Source organism: Strigops habroptila, chromosome 13 (genome assembly GCF_004027225.2).
Source record: "Strigops habroptila isolate Jane chromosome 13, bStrHab1.2.pri, whole genome shotgun sequence".
Taxonomy (NCBI): Eukaryota; Metazoa; Chordata; class Aves; order Psittaciformes; family Psittacidae; genus Strigops; species Strigops habroptila.
Genome location: NC_044289.2, coordinates 12,173,964 through 12,195,384, shown reverse-complemented (window position 1 = coordinate 12,195,384; position 21,421 = coordinate 12,173,964). Strand labels below are relative to the sequence as shown.

Genomic DNA, 21,421 nt, shown 5'->3' with positions numbered 1-21,421 from the left:
CCGAGTAGTGCCAAGCACCTCCAGCTCTGTGGGGCATTGTTGAAACTGCCGTAGCTGCCTGGAAAAGCCTCCATGGACATCCAAACGAGTAGATTTTCTGCTCAGAAGCATTTCAAGCTTCATGGGTTTCTGCTCCCCTCCCAGCAAAGTGGGGTAGGAGCTCTGACGGGTGGCAGCTCTCCTCCTGAGATGATTTACACCCTTCTGCAAGATCCTTCAATTACAGAAGACTAAGTGTTATTTAATTTGTGACTGCGGCTTGAATAAGACTCAATTAAATTCTGCCTCTTGTGAATTTGCGATGGGGAATTCTCACCTGCGATGCCAGATGAGTCCTAACTGTACCATGCCTGACTCAGACACGCAAACTGCTCTATTCATGACTGTTTTAATAAATGTTCTATCTTTAAACTGACAGTTTCCTGCTGTGTGACAAGCTTGGCACGGCATCAAACCAAACCTTGGTCCCATGGTCAGCCCGTGCTGGGGGTGAGGGTGAGTTTTGCCGAGCATCTTGAAGGCTGCAGCGCTGGCACTGGCAAAGACACTGGCACTGATACAGGCACTGACACAAGGCACTGACATAGGCACAGGCAAAGGCGCTGGCACCGGCCAGGCCCTTCCGGCCGCTCTCCCTCCGCTCCCGCCGCATCCCGGCTCCGGAGCCCGGCTGTCCCCGCTCGTCCCGGGGGACGGCCCGGCCCTTCCCGCGGGGTTCAGCCGCGGGCACCCGCATCCGGACGCGGACCCGCATTGGAGCCGCTCCCTGTCCTTGCCCCGGCGCGACCCGGTCCGGCTCTGACCCCCCCCCAAGCCCCGCCACGGGACCCCGCGCTCCGGTGGGCGGTGCCCTCATTCCCCGCCGACCCCGCCCTCCCGTCGCTGCCTCCTATTGGCCCCTTGGCCGGCGGCGGGCGGGCCGCTTTGTTACGTCACGATCAGCTGTCGGAAGGTCCCGATTTGTGCGGGGGAGCGGCGGGCGCTCGGCAGAACCGCGCGATCGGCACCGGCACCGGCATCACCTCCGCGCCTCCCGCCGCTCCCCGCCGCGGTGCCGCCACGGGCAGGGTGAGTCTCACAGCGACCGGGGCTTGTGCGGTGCGGGGTGGGGGGGGGACCAGCGGCGGGCGGGGCTCGGAGCCGCTCCGACACGATGCGTTCCGCGGGGGGGACGACACGGGGACCGGGACCGGTGTCGAGGGGGGGGGAAGGTGAAGGTGTCGTTGGCCCGTTCCCCCCCCCCGCGCCCGTTGTTTGTTTCTTCATCACCGGATTAAGATTCGAGGTTGGTCTCCGCTCCCATTGGCTCCGGTAGAGTGACGTATGGCTCATTTGCATATGACATTGAGACGTCATAAGGCTGCCCCCCCCCGCTCTTCCCCCGCGTTCCGGGCGCGCTGTCCCGCCGTGACCCCGCGGTTTGGGGCGGGTGTGGGGGTTAGTGGCGACGTGTCCTTCCCCCCCACCCCTTTCCCGGGGTCCGTAGTCTGTTCCACCCCCCCACCCAGTGTCCGTTCCCCCCTCGGTGTCCGTTCCCCCCCATCCCATCCCGGTGTCCCGTCCCCCCCGGTGTCCCGCAGCTGCTCGGCCGGTATCGCCCCGCGAGTCTCGGCTGGAGCTTTCCCCGGGCGAGCAGCAAACGTGTGCGCTCTCCCCGTGGTTGTTAGGGGCTGTTTGGGCTGAAAACGGGGCTTTTTGAACAGGGAATGTGTGATACGGAACGCCGGTAACGTAGAAATCCCTCCAGCTGTGTCGTCCATTTACCTCCATCTTCCCATCCCGATTCCCCCTGTAAATCCCACACCGCGCGCTTTGTTGCGGCACTGTGCCCTGGGGTGCCGAGTACATCGGGTACCACGCAGAGCAGCTAATGTTCCTGCTCAAAGTGCACCTGCTTTGGGATAGCTCAAAAACGTTGGAAGTCCTAAAAGCTCAACTTCCATATGGATTTTGTGCCTCTCGCCTTAGGAACTCAGTGGCTTGGGTGAGCCTCGACGGCCTTGGGCAGTAAACCTGCTCTGGTCTGGTCAGCTCAGAAACTTGGACTCTGTGGAGTGTAACTGTAGAAACATGCTAAAAAGGGTGTTATTGCTTTTGTAATGTTTTTATACCTATGTCTTTTTATGTCTCGTGTGTTCAGGGGAGCTACAGCCCTGCCAGGGAGCCTGAACAAAGGCTCTGGCACCCAAAATACTGGCTTAAATTCCCAATCTTGGGACCAGCAACACCCGCTGCTGACAGTGGCACCCATGAGGATTGGCCTGGGTGGGTGCCAAGGGGCTGCCACTGATTTGGCCAAGGCTTTGCTGGGGTAGGAAACCATCCCACAAACAGGTGCTGGGCCTCAGTACAGGACCTTCTGTACCTTCTTTCTCACTGGGCTTAGTCTGCAAAGTGCCAAGGACAACTCTTGTTGCTCTAAAATAAATCTTTCCTTTTATATTCGCATTCCTTCCTCCAAAGAAAATATCCATACCAAAAGACAAAGGCTTTGTGCTGTAGCTTGCTGTCACCATTAGGAACCCGTTGTATCAAATCAGTGCTTATCTGGCTGAACACAAAAGGGAAAACATAATATGAGGATAAACTGATAACTGCTCGTAGCAGGACTGGAAAAACCTGAGATGTGAATTCTTATCCAAGAGCTTTTAAGTACGAGCTGCACCACGAGCCCTGCACAGGCAAGTCTCACCCCGGTGCACACGTGGCCCTGGGCAGGCTCAGGAGGAGCTGGTGGGGAGCTTGGGGCTCCTGCAGGATCAAAGTCCAAGTTGGCAGTTAGCATTCAGCCTTCTGAGGCTTATGGAGGGTGTAATGTTGGGGCTGCTCCCCTTTCGATGCGCATGGTCCTCGAGATGTTTTGCCTAGAGCGTCCCAAAGGGGAAACTCCTAAAATCTCATAGGACAGCTCATAAAAGTGTCCTGGTTGCTCAGATCCTGCAGCCGCTGCCAGATTTTCCACGGTTCTGTGTGACGACATCAAATAGCAGGAGGTTGGGTTTGTCCTTGGGGCAAGGACCTTCCGGCAGCAGTTACACAAGGGAGCTGGTGCACTTGGGAACACCAGCATCAGGAAAAGACCCCCAAGTCCCCTTCCTTCAGGTGGGGGCACATGGGGACTCCAGTCCATGCTGAGCTCCTGGACTGGCCGAGGAAAGCCCTTCAGGTGCTGGCTTTATCTGCTATTGATGAGAAGAGCCTCATGATAAAGAGTTTTTTTTGGGGGATTTTCTAACTACTTGCTGCCTTCTCCCCCCTCCACTTCCCTGCTCTGTGGTGCAAGAGGCTTTTGGCTGTAGATCAACTCTGATTTGCTGGACTCAGTCTGTCCGTGCCAGCAGCAACTTCCCCAGGGAACCCCGTGAATGAGGCTGCTGGTGAGGCAATAGGATCAGCAGGAGCTGTAGTGCAGTTGTTGAGTGACCAAATGCATTAATCCAGCCTTGCTGAACTGTCCTGGGCAGGCCCCTGCCACCTCTGGTCCCTTCTTTGATGGGGATGGATGGAGGACAGCACAGGGATGCTTCACTGGTCATTTTTGGGGTGATGAGCAGCCTGTGGAGCTGCCAGACCCCCTTCTCCTTTGCTTTGTGCCAGGTTTAGGATTCTGTGAGAGCAGCCTGTGAAACATTTGTCTAATTTAGGTAAAATGAGTTGAAAATTACGTTTCCCAAGTGGGCTGGAGGAAGGCACCTGATTTCTACCTCCAACGCCTACCGGGATGACTGTGTTGGGGTATTCTTAGCCCTGCCAAGGAAGGACCTGCTCCTGCCACTTGTCAGCAGCATCCCTCCCGCCACCACGTATTTATGGAAAGTTTCAGGGAGCCTGTTGCCATTTCCAAGCGGAGTTGCTGTTGTTCTTGCAGCCAGTGACTTTTGGGAGCTGCCAGTCCTGCAAAGCTGTGGCTCCTGCCCCGGCAAGCTCCTGGCACATCCTGCCGAGCCTTTTGCCTATTCTTAGCTCCTGGGGTTATTTGTAGTGGTGGTGACTCAGAAAACTAATTATTGTGTCGAGGTTTCTGAAGGGGGGAGAAAATAACTCAATGCATTATGATTTCCTTACTCCTACTTCTAATATTTAATACCCTCTGGCTAGTTTTAAAAGGCTGTTGGTCTTTCTGGAGGGATTCTGATAAATTTGATTAAGAAACTCCTTTGTCCTCAAGTGAGTGTCACCTTGTGCTGGCAGTGGCCTGGGAGGGGGCCACTTCTCCAGCTTACCAAGGTCCCTCTGGGTGGCATCCTGTCCCTCTGGTTGCTGCACCGCTCAGCTTAGTGTCCTTCACAAACTTGCTGAAGGTGCATCTTGGCGATTAAGAGCTTGATCCTGCCCCTTTAACTCGGTGCTGCCGAGGATTCCAGAGCAGACAGGATAAAGTGACGGTGAGGACTGAAGCTCATTTTGGTCCTCACTTGCCAGGATCTGGCTCCTGCCTCCACCTGCAGGTTTGACCCTGAAGGCTTTGCCCAAGCACTGCCGGAGCCAGTCCTGGCAGAGCTGCTCCAGCTCCCGGGAAGCCTTTGCTCTCCCCACGAGGCCTGTCTGCTGGCATTGTCTGTCCCTCTGCCCAGCTCCTGCTCCGGCCAAGGCACAGTCTGGCCAAGCAGCCCTGGGCAGCTATTCCATGAGGATCACTGTGCAGCACCCTGGCTTTGCCAGCCCTGTCCACGCCGCCACCAACCCATGGTTGCTCTCACAGGTTTTACCAGCAAACTGACCTGTGTAGAATCACAGTGTCCCTTAGGCAGTGGGAGCTTATGGGGTGAGGCAGGCTTGCTTCATCCAAGGGGATGATTCTGCAAGCTCTGCCCTGCCCACCTAGCCCAGTAGAGCATAGACCCCCATGCCTACATTCCCTGGCACGGGGAGGGGGATAGCTGGTGACTTGTTTAAATTCTTTGGGGAATGATCCTTTAAAATGATCCAACTCAACTTTGGCTCTTGGGGAAGCTTTAAGCTCTTCTCTACTGTCCCTGAAGTGATCACAGCTTCCTGGGAGCCCCCTTCCCTTCATCCCAGCCCTCCTGGCACGCTGTGGGTTTGCTCTGGAGCAGGTTGGCCCCTGACAGCCCATTATCATGAGGGGAGTGTGGTTATCCCAGGACCTTTAATTAGAGAGATAAGGAAAATGAAATGAAATATGGGAGATGGGACAATTGAAACTAATAATATCTGCTGTGTCTTATGTCTTCAGGACAGTTGTCTTCAGGTTAGGGTGGGTACCTGTGGAGTCCAGACACTTCAGCTCCAGACATTCCTCTTGATGCACCCTGTGATTGTTGGGGGGACTAGTCTCTAAGCAGGTGGGTGCTGGGGGGATCAGTGCTGCTCCCAGGGGAGCAAAGGGGGAGAACAGCTTTGCTCCTGTCCAGTGAAAGCTGTGTCACATTTTAATGAAATAAAGATGAGAGGTTTTCTGCTCTCCGTTCTGACTGTGTAATTTCTCTTTTGGCTTTGAACTCACTCGAGGATGAACTCCTTGCTGGGGGGTTGCCAAGCCAAGCAGAGTGGAGGGGAGCGCTTGGGTACCATCCGGGCAGGGAGCTTCAGCAGGGCTGTGTGTGCTGAGCCAGCAGAACAGCAGCAAGCTCATTCTGGGCTGGCTTTGCTGAGGCAACAGGAGAAATCTCCACCTAGTTCAGACCTTGGCCTGTAGTAGCTGCTTGGGTGCTTCTCTGAGTGGCATTCCACTTGCAGCCAGGCTGGGGCCACAGCCTCCTCCTGTCCCCTGTGTGCCAGCACAGGGTGCCATGCTGTCCCCAGCGCCCTTCACCCTGGTGTGTCACCCTGAGGAGCTGCATGGTGACACTGGGGTCAGCTTTGGCTCTGCACTTCTGCTGGCCTGGGAATGCTGCAGGCAGAGCTGCTCCAGCTTGGAAAATGCAGGAACCCGCTCCTGGCCTTGCACTGGGACAGGGCCATGGTGGTCTCAGGGGACTGGGGCTCCCCTCTGCCTGCTGTGGGCTGCTGGGTGCTTCCTGCCCCTCTCCCTCCTGCCTGGGGATAAGCAAAGAGCAGGCAGCCCTGAGACATCACCAGCAGGTACCTGGAGCAATGGGGTTTCTGCCACAATTAGATATTTAATAAATGTATTAATATAATATTACATGACAGCTACTAAGTAGGCAACTGCTCCATGCAGATGCCAGATTTCAGACTGCAGGCAGAGAACTGGCAGGTAATGCAGCCTTCAGGGCTGCCCCGGCTGGTCTTTGCCAGCCTGGCCCTGAGGAGGATGGATGTACACATGGATCCCATGGGAGGGAAATCCCTGCTGTGTTCAGCACAGAGCACACAAGAGAGCCCAATGGGCCAGTTTCCATTTGTTGCCCAGCTGAATGTCAGCCCCTCTTCATGTTGTTTCCCTATCTTGTATTAGTACACTTTATTACTCCACGAAAGGGGAGTTCTGGATAATTTCATCCTTGAGTGTGCTGGAGGATAACAGAAAGGCCATGGCTTTGCTACAGATGTGGTGGTGATGGAGGCCAGGAGGTGAGAGCTGCCTTAGCTGAGCCTGCTGCTCCCACTGCATACAGAGGAAATGACTCTGCCACATCTCAGTGCCCACAAACCCTCCACTTGGTGCTTCCAGGGGAAGCCAGGAACCTGCATAGGACACAGAGCAGGGAACCCTCGTTGTGGTGAGGGCTCTGTGAGTTTCAGCCAAGCCCATTTTGAATACAACATCCCAGCAGGACCCAGCTTGGATCTGAGTGCAGGGTGCGAGGAGTGGAAGGATGAACCATGGCAACACGGGGCTGCCATCCCGCAGAGAGTGGGGATCCCTGAGCACTAGGATCTGGAACTGGGCACAGCTGGAGCCATGTGGTCTGCCCTGCACCTCCCTGCACTCTTCCCCTTCCATGTTGCCCAGATCAGTTGGGATTTTACCAGGATCCAGGGCCACTTGCAGGCTCTACACCGCTTTGGTTGACAGAGCCATGACAGGGGTTTTGCCCTCTAAATGCGTCCACAGGGCGTGTGCCAGGCAAGGCAGCACGCAGCTCTGCCCTCTCCCTGCATCTGGCTCTTGATGGCATTTTAATGCCCTTTAATGTGTCTGGAACAAAAAGCATTTTCTCTGCACAAATAACGCTCTGCACCCTGCGGCTGCTGCCTGTCTGCGCCTCCCTGAGAGCTCTGCAGTCACTAATAAAATTAGTGAGTGCAAACCTCCCCCTGAGCTGGGCAGGAATGTGTTTCCCCAGGGATAAACCAGTGATGAGTATAGATGGAGCAGGGCTGGGATAATGCTGTCCTCACCCTGCCCCACAGCGAGGGGTCGGCACGCTTGCTCCTGCACACTCCTGTACGCTCCCTGAGGCACAGCCCATAGCCAAGTGCTTTGTCCCATGGCTCCATCCAAGGTCCTTGTAAAGGAGCAGTGATGACACATGTGGCAGTGTCATCTTTTGGGGCTTACAGGGGGCAGTGAAACACAGATGCATTGGAAGCGCATCCCTGCAGATACACACACACGCACACAGAGCATCAATAACAGTAATGACTTTCAAAATTAAACCAACCTCAGGCAGGTATTGGCACAGACAGGGCTCAAGCAAAATGCTAGCAAAGGCTTCTTGGGACCCAGCTCAAGGAGACCATTGGGGGTTGATGGGGCAGTTTGGGACAGTTCTTGGTGCCTGTCCTCAGGTAGGACAGCAGCATCGCACCCTTTGCCCTGCCCTAACGGCAAAGCTTAGTGCCACCAGCCACACTCAATGCCAGGGGAGGCAGGTCCCAGCCTGACTGTGGGGCAGTGTTTGGCTCTGCCCCTGCCAGCTCCAGCAGATGGGTCCCCTGGGAAGGGGACATGATGTGGGGCTCAGTGTGGGGCGCAGGCACCCACCCCTTCAGCCATCCTCTCCAGCCCATCTGAGCCCACGGGATGCAGCATGGCCACACTGCCAACCACTCCAAATGCATTGTTCCTTTTCCTTTCCCTTTTACAGGCCTTTGCACTGAAGCCAAGTGAAGAACCTCAGAATTGCACTACGCACCGTTTAACTCAGCTACGATTTCAGTAGCAGCAAAGTATCTCTGCCACCACTGAGACCTCGAGTGCTTTTAACCCTCTCTGCCCATTGCTCCCATCTCCACACCTGAGCAGGAGCTCTAACTCACCGTCCATCCTACGGGACCGCTCCCCACCATGTTTCAGCGTCTCACCAGCCTCTTCTTCAGTGACAGCAGCACTCCAGAAGGCCTTGAGGAGCCCAAACCCTTTGTCGAGGAGGAGGAGGAGGAGGATGGCTGGCTCATAATTGACCTTGCAGGTAAGAAAAACAGTGGGGACTGGCTTCCATAGCCTCTGCTGCACCTTGGCTCTCTGGAGCTGGGAAAACCTTTGGAGATGACAGCAGAGGAGCTTCCACCACGTGTGCTCAGCTCTGTTTGTTCATCCCTCTTCCCATGGTCGACCAGCCCCATGGTTGCTGCAGCAGCTCCTGACCTGTTGCTGTGGGCAGCACTTTGCCATGGGGAGCTGGGCTCAGCTTCTCCTTGCAGTGCCTGTGCCAAAATCAAACTGGGACCCTGTTCCCAGAGGAAAACCCTGATCCCTGGGTGCTGGTGGGGGCCATGGGGCCCCAGCTGAGGATGTGCTGTGGCAACCTGGCCGCGTTTGGGTTATTTGAGTCCATCGGAGTAGCAAATCTCAACTCCAAAGGGCTTATCTTCCCAAATCATTCCCAGTGCCCATGCCAACAGTACTCAGACAAGGGATGTCTGGCGCAAGGTCCCGGAGGCTCCCTGTTCCCAGGGATGGCAACAACCACACTGAGTCCCCTTTGACACCAACCAAGCAGATCAAAAACCTCGTGTGCAGAGCTTTTCCAGCTCTATTAAGACCTTGGCATTTCTATTGTAGGGTTGATGACTCAACCAAGTGCAATGATGATTTTATGACCTTTTGCTTGCAAATCAAGCAGCAAATTTAGACAAAGAAGCCTGCCTCTGCAGGAGCTCCTCAATGGCCACAGTCTGCTTTTGCAGCCTCTGGTTAGTTGTGGTGCCCCAGCCCAGGGGACCGCAAATGTGTCCTGAAGGTTTAGGAGAAGGGTTTTGTCCTCCCTCTTGCAGGCATCTGTTCTCCCAGATGCTCCTGTCCCCTGCTCGCTGAGCAGAGCTGGTTTTCATGACATGAGCCATTTGTCAGGGTTTTTCCCCCATTCAGTGAGCTGGAGAGGGGACCGGAGCACGGGCAAGCGTGGGATGGGGGACAGGGACAGCCCTGAGCCTGCTGGGATGGCTGGTGGAGGTGGATGGGTGGTGTGGGCACGGGCAGCCATGGAGGATTCCCTGTCCTCTGGGCTGCCCTGGGGGGGTCACAGCGGTGACACAGGAGAAGGATGGTTGGAATGAGGTCCCTGGAACCACTCACACGCAGCTGCCACATGCCTGGGCCAGCTGGCAATGGCTGCAGCATGCCCAAAGCGTGCCAGAAGGAGCCAGGAGTTTCCCTAGACAGAGAAAGCTGGGCTGTGCCCTGATCCCCAGGGTCCGAGACTGCAGCCAGCCCAGCAGGATGGCTCTGGGACGAAAGGCTCTCTTCTCTTTCCCAACCAAGCTGCCACGCTGTCAGTGCAGAGCCTCCGTTCAGCAGTGTGACTGCCTGGGACGTGCCACCCCACTGCTAATCCCCACCGGCCCTGCCGCTGCCTTTTCCCTGTAGCATTCCCTGGCTGGTGAAGGACTGATTTATTTCAGCCCTATTTCTGAGGCTGGAGTTATGCAAAGCACTTTACAAACCAAACCCGCTGGCTCCAGCCCCCATCCTTCACCTTTGAACCACTGCAGCTGACAAGCATCTCAGCCTGGCTCCCTCCCAGCCTAAGGAGCCTCCAAACTCATTCCTCTCAGCCAGGTCTTTGAGCCACATGTTGCAAAATGCTCCTGAATTAACCAGAGATCCAAGGAGTATTTTGGATGCTCCTCTTGCCTCATCACCCAGCCTGGCTCTGCTTAGCACCCAGAGACACAGCAAAGACCATTTCCCAGTGCTTAGCAGTACGGCTGCAAGTAACCCAGGGATTTCAGGATCCCAAAATATTCCTTGTGACATTGAAACCTGCCTTGGCAAAGGATGGGGATGGGTTGCCAGGGATGGCAGGGGCAGGGTTCAGCTGTGCAGGGTCCCCTGCTCCCCTGTTGCAGGAGCACTGCGGGACCAGGAATGCTATAGCTGGGCTCAATGGCTGTCTCCAGGCTGAAAAATAATCTCCAGCCTGGCATGTCAGCAACTATTAATAGCTTGATATCCACTGACCTGAGGAAAGATGCTCTCGTGTTCGCAAGGCTAATTGTGGCCTGCCCTAAGCTCTGGGCTGGGGCATCATCGTCTGCGGGAGGAGCCGGGGACATGCGGGTGGCGAATGCCAGCCCCGTGCTTCATGTGCTGTGTTTCTCCACTGCAAGAACACATTCATTGCCCAGAGAAGCTGTGGCTGCCCCATCCCTGGCAGGTTGGACAGGACTTGGAGCAACCTGGTCTAGTGGAATGTGTCCCTGCCCATGGAACTGGATGATCTTAAGGTCCTTTCCAAACCAAACCATTCAATGATCCTATGATTGACCTCTGATTTCTCCTGCACCCTCACCTAGCTGCAGGGTCATATGTGTCCATAGATATACTACACCACATCCCCGCCCCACTCCGAGACCATGTTCCTTGAATTCCCCTGTTGAGGCTGGGAACAGGTCTGGATACCCTCATGAGCCCAACATTAGGCGCAGGCTCCCTTCCCATAACGCAACCAGTAATTCCGAGCACAGACAGCCCAGAAAAGAACCAGCTCAAGTGCTTTTGCCAGGCGGAGGTGAGGAAGGGAAGCTCCTGGATCAACCACTTCAAATTTGGCCCCTAATGGACTGAAGCTGAAGGTGTGGCGAGAACCTTTGCTGAAGAATGTATTCCCCTGTTTCCTCCCAGAAAAAAAGGTGTGAACTGTTTTTTCCTGTGTGTGTGCTTGGTTTCCATGTTTGCAAAGTGCTGGGTGGTGTTCCTGAGTGCAGGCAGGCCAGTGTTCCTCCCTGGTGGCACAGCCTGGTTCCAGTGCCATAAGAACAGGCAAAAGCAGCGTTTCTTGCTGGCTGAATTTCTTCCTTCATTTTGAGAAGGGAGAAAAAAATTGCTGCAGGAAACCCTGCTGATTTCCCCCAGTTTTTTGTTAAACTGGCTAAACAGAACCATTTCTCCAAGAAATCTGGAGAGAGAGTTTTTATAAAGGCGTATAGTGACAGGACAAGGGGTAAAGACTTGAAGGTGAAAGAGGGGAGATTTAGACTGGATATTAGTAAGAAGTTCTTCCCTGTGAGGGTGCTGAGGCGCTGGCACAGGGTGCCCAGAGAAGCTGTGGCTGCCCCATCGCTGGCAGTGTTCAAGGCCAGGTTGGACACAGGGGCTTGGAGCAACCTGCTCTAGTGGAAGGTGTCCCTGCCCGTGGCAGGGGGTTGGAACTGGATGAACGTCAAGGTCCTTTCCAACCCAAACCAGTCTGTGATTCCATGATTTCCATTGCAAAGCCGTATCCCACAGCACCAGCAGCTGCCCCGGTGCAGAGGGTGCCGGTTGGGGTGCAATGGGGGCACTACTGGTGTCTCCCTCCCCATGAGTTCCATCAACACCATGCCCGTCCGTAGCGGTGGTGATGGCGGTGGGGTGTCTCTTGCACTAACGATGCCCCTTTCTCTCCCCCCTCCCCTCCCCACTGTACATGGTATGTGTGTGTGTCCCCGCTGTGCCCCGCATGGCTCTGCACCCCCGCCACCCCCAGGCAGCCGTGCCCGCCCCGGCGCAGCCCGGCGAGTGGGTGCTGGCGGCACCGGGTGCTCGGCGCGATCCCGCCCGGCTCCCCCCGGTCCGTCACCACCACCGGCCGCTTCCCCGGCTCCAGCCGGTCCCTGCTTGATGGACGAGAGTTGGTTTGTCACCCCTCCCCCCTGTTTTACTGCAGAGGGGCCCGGCCCCGACGGCGTGGGGAGCAGCCCCATGGAGGACCTGCTCATCGAGCACCCCAGCATGTCTGTCTATGTCACCAGCACCCTCGAGGTGGATGGGGAGGGCCCTGAGGATGATGCTGCTGAGTGAGTATAGCTTGAGGGTGCTCACTGGGGGATGCTGGCCCCAGGGGTGGATGGTCAGTCCTGGCATCCCACATCACTGTGTATGATCAGGAGTGTTTTGCCCACAGATGGAATGGGGCTGTGGGCGACCTCAGTGTCCCTATGTCCCACCTTACGGAACACCCTGCATGCCTATCAGGGTGTCTCTGTGCGAGGATGGCAGCCTCTGTGCCCCGAAATACTCTAAGGGGGCCTCAGTGCCATGGGGAGATGGCTGTGGGTGGTGGATCATGAGCTTATCACTGTGCTCCAGTGGAGAGGGGCTGTGTCCCCCTCCCCTGCCCTGAGCAGGGTCTCCTGGCATGGCCGCCTGTGCTGATGCTGCGTTGGCCGTGATGCTGCCAGTGAGTGTGCGGTTCCACTGTGCTGTGGGGACCCCACTGCTCCCCAAACCTCCAGTATCTCCCCTAGAACCCCCTCACTGGGACATGGGAGGAGGGATAATTTGGGGTGAACCTCCACCAAGCTTGGGGGCACCTTTCCTCCAGGACTTCTCTCTTTGCACAGTCTCTCTGAGGGCCACAGCTTGATCTCAAGAGCTTCTGAGTAACCTCAACGCGGGAGGGTGCAGAAAGGGGGGTAGAAAAGGGCTGGGAGAACCAAATGGGTCACAAGCGGGATGGAAACGGGGACTTAGAAATTGTTTGGCTTAGGGGAATTAGCCACTGTGAGGATAGTGGGGATGGATGGTCCCATTCCTCGTGGTGTCCTGGTGATTTATCCCAAGTATCCTGCCTGGGGCGGGAGGCGGCTGTGTCCATCCTGGTGTGCAATGGGGAGGGGGTTGGAGCATCAATGCCGGGGTGAGCAAGCACCGGGTGCCATTGACCACGTCTCTCTGCACAGGGAGGTGCCGGAGCCGCGGCTGGAGCGGCACGTGCCGCACCACAGCAGGTCCCTCTCGGTGAAGGCTGCCATCCTGGAGAAGGTGGGTCAGGCGCGGCGGGTGCAGCGGGCCAAGCAGCTGGCCGAGAAGCACCGGCTGAGCCAGAAGGCGCTGCAGCGGCAGAACCGCGCCTGCCAGCGCCCGCTGCGCCGCACCAAGCAGCACGTCGGCACCTTCGTCCACCAGCCCTGCCAGCGCCACTGCAACTACTGACCTCGCCGGGACGCCCGCGCCGCCGCTGCCCGGCACCGCCACCGACACACCGCGGTGCGGCCGGGCTGCGGTTCCACTCCGTACCCTCACACACACCCCCCTGCACACCCAGGCCTCCACTCAGCATCTTCCTCATCCTCCTCCCCTCGCCCTTCACCCACAACGCCGGCCAGGCCAGCAGCTCCAGCATGGAGGGCCGGGTTGTCCTCTCCACCTCGCAGCCATGCCAGCCTTCACATGGGAATTGGGTATTCCTGGTGAGATTCCCCCTGGTTGGGAAACGTGCGTCGAAGCCTGTTTGTCCTGATGAACCTGTGACATCAGTGCCTTTCTTCCAGACGTCATGACTCCACGTATAGCCAGACTGGGATGTCACAAGCAGAGACACCATGAAAAGAGCAATGAAGCAAAAAGAATTGGGATTCTTTAGGAAAATCTCATCAATGACACTAAATAATGCTTCCTCCCTGCCAAAACCAGCAAATACCCTGCTCCCTCCTCCACTTCTTACCTATGTTTTTACAGTGATAAGACCCCGCTGCTGGTCCTTGTCGTGGGGAAGAGCTGGTGGAACCCTTGGTGGCAGGGTCATCCGGCAGCTCGTGGTGCCTCATGGTGTTTTTTTAAAGACAACCTTAAAGCAATCTCAGGAACCAAAGCACCGTCCCAGCGCCTCACCTGAGCCCGCTGCGGGGCGGGCATCCAGCCCAGGGCCAGTGGGAGCATCACCATGGCTGGTGGTCCTGCCGAGCTGCTGGGTGCCTCGTCCTAGTGAGCCCCTTCCTCCTGGAGCCGCTCATCTGCCCGAGCCACAGCTCTAAACATACATATGTATGGGTGTATTTCCCTGTATTTCTATATACTTGGAAGAGGAGCCGTTTAAGCCAAGGAGCATCGGCTGCTCAATCCCTGGGAGGGGATCGAGGCAGGGACCTGTGCAGCTTCCCCAAGGTGGCAAAAGCACGTTGAAGCTGGTGGTGAAGGGATGATGAAGAAGAGGCCAGAGGGAAGAGGCTGAAGTAAGGGTGAAGGTGGACCTGGGAGCATCTGCAAAGGGACAGGAAGGAGCAGGCCCTGGCAGTGGGGCCAGGCAAGAGGGTTGCTGCAGTGGAGCTGTGATGGGAACGTCTTTCCCCCTGACTAAAAATTGCATCCTTTCCTGCGAATGGACAAATTCCGTTGTGAGCAGCACTGGTTTGTAATGCAAATCCCTCCCCTCCCCATGATGGACTCATTCTGCCCTTCAAACAACACGGTCCAGACTTTTCACCGGCTCCAGCACCAGCTGAGATGGCTCCAAACCCAGCAGAAATTTGTTGTTTCCTCCCAACTCCCTCCCTTTAGGGACTGGTTTTGTACCCCCATGTGCTGGGGAAGCTCTGGCCATCCGTCCTGCTCACAGCCACCTCACAGCCTGGCTTCCCACCCTCTGAGACAAGAAATACCCCTCACCCCCTTACCCATCCCCAAAAAATGCTGATTTCACACGAGTTTCTTCCATTCACCATGTTATATCCCTCAATATCAGCTTTGGACCGAGGTTGAAGGGATCATGGTGAGCCCAACCTCAGACAGCTGATATTTATTCACTTTTTAATGAGATTAAAACTAAAATGAACCCTTTTAGGAGCACCAGCCCCAGCTCTGTGCCTGGGAGCTTGGGCTGCAGCCACAGCCACCAGCCCTCACCGTTGAGCCTAAGACCACGCTGGAGATCGTCCTGTTTCTGGTGTCTTCCCATCGGACTGATGACTCCTGGACTCGAGGGGAACGTTTACATCCTTTGGCTTCCTGGGCTTCACATTAAAGGCCTTTTTCCCCCCTTGAATTGATGCCTGGTATGAACTGGGGGCGTGGATGCTGGCATAGGTGCTTGTGAAGACATGCAGGGGCTGAGCCCAAGCTGTCAGGATGAGGTGCTGCCTTCCCCTGCTGCTCCTTCCTGCATCACTGGTGATACGCTCTGTGATCATCAGGCAGCAGCTTTAGAGGAAGCATCTTTTCCCTAGCCCAAACGTACATCAAGATGTGGACAAGCCAAGCAGTGACCTGCCTCCCAGCCCGCTCTCCATTGCATCTGAGATGCCACCAGTCCTTCTGAAGCGCTCTGACCCCAGAGACTGGTTGTGACACCATCACCCCCTCTGCAGCTCCAGGGCTGGGGGGCAGCAAGGCTGGCTGGATCCTGCCAGGTCTGTCCTACCAGGCCTTCCCGTGCCCACTGGTACCCCAGTAGAAGAACCCCCTCATGGAAACCCTCCCCTGCATCCTGCTCATCTGTTGTGAGCCAGAACCCCTCGGCCGTGGTCCCGGGGGATCAGCACAGTCGTGGCCCCAGCACCCATTTCAAACGGCCGATGCTGTTATTCCATCCTGGTTTTCAGAAGCAAATGCAAACTGTTTTCTTCCCTTTTCTTCTTCCTGTGCCAGTCTGAGACATCTTCCATCACGCCATGCCCAGCCAGCCCAGGACATGGAGCAGAACTGTTACCACACTTTATATCAAGAGTATGTTTATATAGGATTAATAAATTATTAATAATGTTTTCATGAAGAGGTTAATTCAGCATCCAGGAGGTCAATGGAGTGCACTTACCACAGCATGTCCTGAGACTCCCCCCTGTTGTTGGCACGCTTGCTTGTATATTAACATCTAGTAATCACCTATCAACCCCCTGCAAAGTGACTGTCGATCCACCAGTGACCAACCCTTCTTATGCTGTGGCAAAGGTGTGTTCATCCTGCGCTTTGCAGAAGTTCTGCAATGCTCCTCTCCTGCCCAACAGTGAGCACAAGGCCTGGCCTGATACCAAATCTCCTGCCCAGTGTTGCCAGAGCAAGAAACCCCCTTTACACTGAGGTTACGAGTCTCCTCAAATCTTAAAACAAATGAAAGGTGCTTAAAAACTGAGAACTTCTTCTGTGTGTGCACATGTGTGCATGTGTAGATACTTCACGACACAGTGTGGGTGTTCGGAGGGCTGCTTTGGGGTGTGGGGTTTAGTTTTTTAGGGGTTCGTTGGGGTTTTTTTGCACCCAGTATTTTCAGTTTGTGACTAGCTGTGTGATGCTCCCAACGGGAAGGTGAAGCAAACACGGTGCTGGCTGGCAGGGAAGCCCTTGGGCTGGTGTCCTGCTTGAACAGCTAGGATGAGTCTTGCTTGCTTTTCTTGACTTGCAGAGGGGGAAACTACAGCATGGACTCAGGGACAAACAAATGTGCTGGGGTCTATAACAATGTGTTCTTTATGGGTTTCTCTGTTCGGATGTGGGGTTTGTTTCTGTCTGTGAGGCCTTTGGCTGTGTGGTCCTGAAGGATGCTGCGGGGATGCAGCCGGAGCCTTTGGCAGCACGTGTTGGTGTGAAGCTGCTCAGGGTGCTGTGTGTTGGGAGAGCTGCAGGGTTTGATGTTCTGACATAGTGTCTGTGTGGAAAAGGAGCTGTGGCCACTTGTGGTGGAACTATCCCTGAGCAGCAGCCCATGTCCCAAATATTCACCTTAAAGCTGCTGGAATGTGGCTGGTCCTTCCTTGCATTTGTTTGTGAAAAATCACGTATGGATTTTAAGCAGTAAGCCCCCGAGGATTTGGGAAGCGAAGTGAAGCCGTGCTTTCTGCATCAGCCACAGCTGGCCTGGCTCCACCGTGACCCTGGGATCAGAAGGCAGCTGAGATGGGAGAAGCCGTCTGAGCCATCATGTGGAGAAATGCTGGTGCAGGTCAGAGGCAGATTTGTGGGAGGAAATGTCTGTATTTCTTGCAATGAAAGCATAAAGAAAAAAGGAAGAATTCCCCCCTGGAGAGACCTGGGTGAATCTGTCCTGGGCCTGGCAGCAGCTTCCCAGCCACATGCTGGTATCACAGCGAGCAGCAGCATGGATGGGCAGGCTTTGGGACATGGGGAAACTGCAGGCAGGCTGCGGCAGCACTGCCTGGAGCTTGTGAGGCAGCAGACCCCTATGATGAAAAGATCCTTTCCAGCACTCAAAGTCCCCATGGGGATCTTCTTCAAGCAGGGCACGAGGAATCTGGGTCTCAGTGGTCTTCACTCAGTAGAGGGCAGGGCAGTTTGCCTACATCCCAGTCCAATGGATGAACCCCTCGAAGTGAGTGTTGAGGCTGCCCCAGCCATCAGGACAGGACCAGGAGGAGCAGCTCTCCTGGAGAAGTTCCACCTCTCGAGATGAACACCAGACCACGCCAGGACACATCTGAACACCCGTACCTTATGTGACCCAGCTCCTGGCAGCTCCCTGCGTGGTGCTGATGGGGACACCTCATGGGCAGCCACATCAGCCACAGCAAAGTCCTTCCACCAACCTTTGGCTCTGCAAGGCCGGGGAGAGCTGCCAGGGGCAGTGGGGCAAAAGTCCTGGTCACCTCTGAAACTTGCACCCACAAATGCGCTTTCCAAAAGGCTCTGCTGTAAAAGCTCCATCTGAAGGAAGCAAAGTCTTTCCATGGGAGTCAGCGTTTCTTCTGCATCATGGATAACATAAACATGTGGCCCATCCCAGAGATCACTGCCGTGGGAATCTTCACTCTTCCTTTAGCATGTTTCTAATCAAGAGATTATTTAAATTTACATCTTGCTGATATCTTTTCCTCTTCCATCCAGCCCCACTGGGGAAAAAAACCCTCATTAGTTCTATTATCATACCAGTCAGAATGAAAAAATAGATGAAAAAATACTCCAGTGAGGTTCTAGACTTGAATGACACAGCTTCAAGTCTTCCTGTGTAGGATAAACATCACTTCCAGTGCCCCGCATAAAGCAGAAATTAAATTCCAGGTGAATTTATTGAAAAACAAGCAAGTCCTCAAAGACTAAACCATGTAATAATTAGAAAACGAGCTGTAAAAAGCAATGGGACACGTCAAGCCAAGAAAAATGGTTCTCAGCATCTGCCTGTTGCTGCCTGCCAGAGGCAGCGCCGAGCCCTGCTCCCCTGAGCTGGGGAAGGGGTGATCCATGAGTCTTCCCTCAGTGTCTGGGCTTAAAAGATGCTGGTGCCATGGTGACTCTCTGGCCACTGGGGATTGTCGATACCCAACACACCTGCAGCATCTCCATACCAGGAGACCAGCCAGGAACATTAAAGGGCATTGAGTAGGGTTGGTCACCTCAGGGCTTGTCTTCTTCAAGGAGCTTCCATCTCCTCCCATTTCTCTCAGATCTGCTCAATACAATGTTGATGTCATGAATAATTTCCCGGCATCCTGAAGGGCTCAGTTCTCACCCCCCCAAGATGAGCAGCTCCGATGATTGATAACAGAGATGGCTCTTAGGTGTAGTCTGTTTTAAAGTTCTTGTTTAGAGAGAGGTGACACAGAAGTGTCCCCCCATTACACTCGCTCGGAGCTAATACCTCCAGGGCTGGTTTAGGGGGGTGCTTTTCCAGCCCCAAACCCACAGCAAGTGCAAAGCTCTGTTGGAGGGATGCTACGACATGCCCTGGTGTACGAAAACACTGCACGAAGCGTTGGCTCTGTCACAGCTAACCACAAAAATCCCTCTGCCTTCCACCCCTGTATGTTCTAGCACTTTTGTGAGAAGAAGGTTTCATTCCTTGCAAATAGAGGTGGGAAAGTGGCACAGTGAATTTTAAGTGTAGCTTAAAAATGGGTTGCACAGGGGAGCCCAGAGTTTCTCCACTCTTTCACATTCACCTCACGTATCCACATCAGGGAAGCTGGGAGCAGCTTGTGCCCAAGTCTCATTGAAATCTTATCCTCAGCTTCGTATCAACACAATTATGCTTTGGGAAATGTAGGGATGAGGGAATAGCACAAGGTGTAACAATGAAATAGTCATATTTTCTCTTGTCTCATAAATATACCTGTACAGAGCCACTGAGCACTGCAATATTTTAGTTGTATGTATAAACCCGAGGTATTCTGCTTGTAAAACTCCTCCACGCGCCTCATCCATCCCCATGCTGGACTGACTGTACATGTGCCTTTCACCCTTTGTCATGGTTTCTCATCCTTTTTTTTAACACAACTGCAGAACTTGAATAAACCAGTGAACTATAGTTAAAAGTCCTATGCAAGAGATGACTGGGGAGTCAGTTTTCAGTATTTCTGTGTTTCTACGTTGTTTTAAAGGTAGACACTGGGCTTTTCAGAGAAGCCTGGCAAAATTAATGCCCTAAAAAGCACTGAGCTTCTTTTGTTGTTTTAGCTAAAAAGCATTTCAGATGCTAAATCTCTTAGGCAGCTTTGGAAAGCTCAGCCTAAACCCCAGTCCCCCACTGGTTTGTGCGTGGAGAGTGAGCAGTACGAGCACCAGCACTTGGCCAGGAGAGAGCGTGTTCAACAGCCAGTGTTTCCTTTCAAGAGAAAGAAGAAGAAAGTGCTATTTGGTCAGAAAAGGTGCTATTTGGTTGGAAGAGGTTGCCTTAAGCCCTCCCTAACATGCATTGGAGAATGTGATCGCCCCCGGCCGCAGCCCTGTGCCCCACCGGGCAGAGCAGCCACGCAGCTGACCCTGTTGGGGTGCTGCAGAGGACCCACGCCATCAAGCAGATGCCCACGCAGCAGTTCTGTATCAGCCGTGCTCTGCTGAATGCCTTACAACAGTGGGACAACTTCCACACCGGGATGTTGAAAGAGGAAACAGAAGCCCCACGTTTTTCTACATCACCTCTGCTGCAGGACTGAAACCTCGTCCGAAACTCGAAGCTAACAAAATCTGTCCTTTTTTTTGTGTGTTACGTGTTCAATCGGTGTAAGCAAGGTTAGTAGAGAAAGGGTGTCTACTTCTCGTAGGACGTTGTTTAAACATTTGCTGTGTGTCAACAGACTGAAGGACACGACTGCCTGGAATACGTTATGTAGTGTGCCTGTGTGTATGTAACCTGGTTTTGGTTGTTAGGTTGTAATGCTGTCTTTTGACTGAAAAAAAAAAATCTAATATAAAGAAAAAACCACGAGAAATAAAAAAAATATATATACTTAAACAATTTTGTGTGAATTCCTCTAAAGACCTGTTTGCAAAAAGCTTTGGTTTTTAAAACAAGCTTTTGAAGCTGTAATTATCAGAAACAAGCCAGTAGGAAAAGAGCCTTTTGACATCAAGGGGAGGGGATCATGCGGACTGAGTTGTTTGAGGGGATTTGTTTCCCCTCCTCTTCATTACCAAACCCTGAAGCTCAGCAGATGATTGCAAGAGCTAAAGCAGGTGCTGATGGCCCTGAGCAAGGTGAGTGCCGCATCAGCCAATCTCTACAGCATCAGCATGCCAACAGCGTGGAGCTGTTTCTCTAAGCACACAAACAACAGCCTGATACCACCCACCTTATAACTGAGAGGCAGAGACGCCTCTAAGATGATTAAGGGCTTGGAGTGTCCGACAGACGAGGAGAGGGCTGGAGAAGGCTCAGGGGGAATCCCATCCACATGTGCTGATACCTGATGGGGGGAGTACAAAGACTCTTCTCAGCCCAGGGGCAGGATGAGAGGCACAAAATGAAGTAAAAAAGAAGTTCTGCTTAAACATAAGAAAACACTTTTTCACTGCAAGGGTGTTTGACCAGAGGAGCAGGTTGCCCAATGCGTTTGAGGAGTCTCCACCCTTGCAGATACCCAAACTGAGAGCAGACACAGCCATGAGCAACCTTCTCTCTGGCCAGCCAGCCCCTGGCCACCTTGGTGACCCTCTACTGTGTCCCCTCTATGTTACCAACACCTTTATTGTGTGTGTAGGGGGTGGTGGTGAGAACCAGGTGATAATGTTCCAGATGTGATCTAACCAGTGCCAAGGAAAGGGGAACCATCACCTCCCTCACCCACTGACTACACTTCAGTGCAGCAGCCCCATCCCTGCACCAAGCCAGAGGTAGCTCACTCACCTCGAGGGCTGCAGAGCTGCTCCCCGCCAGTCACTGCCAGTGGGCACAAGAGGCTGCAGCTCCTTCCAAGACTCCTTCCCAGGTGTAGGATCTTGCATTTGTCCTTTCCCAAGGTCCATGTGTCCCTGTAGTGACCCTGCCCTCAAGCCCATCTGCTTCCTCCAATGTGGTGTTTTCCTCAAACAGGAGTACATCCCCTCTCCTCCCCAGTTTATTGGTACATGGACCTTGCCTATGAAAATGACTTTCCAGGTTTGTGGACTTTGTCCCAGCCCCACACTTTCCCCGCTGGCCTGACCGGCAATAGCACAGCACAGGGTGATCACTACGTTACCTGCACA

General features: G+C 54.3%; 1 protein-coding gene across 3 annotated transcripts; it reads left to right on the top strand.

Moving 5' to 3' along the window:
* The first annotated feature begins 921 nt into the window (after positions 1 to 921).
* Positions 922 to 20,183, top strand: TP53INP2 (tumor protein p53 inducible nuclear protein 2). Of its 3 annotated transcripts, none has more exons than XM_030503323.1 (4): positions 922 to 1,068; positions 7,959 to 8,282; positions 11,961 to 12,090; positions 12,976 to 20,183. In XM_030503323.1, exons 2-4 carry the CDS (start codon positions 8,159 to 8,161, stop codon positions 13,226 to 13,228), a joined length of 507 nt encoding a protein of 168 aa, XP_030359183.1. In that variant the 5' UTR covers positions 922 to 1,068; positions 7,959 to 8,158; the 3' UTR covers positions 13,229 to 20,183. The 3 variants fall into 3 exon arrangements, with proteins under 3 accessions (XP_030359183.1, XP_030359181.1, XP_030359182.1); XM_030503321.1 differs by having other exon boundaries at positions 937 to 1,068; positions 11,781 to 12,090; XM_030503322.1 differs by lacking the exon at positions 922 to 1,068 and adding an exon at positions 1,233 to 1,285 and having other exon boundaries at positions 11,781 to 12,090.
* The last annotated feature ends 1,238 nt before the right edge of the window (positions 20,184 to 21,421 follow it).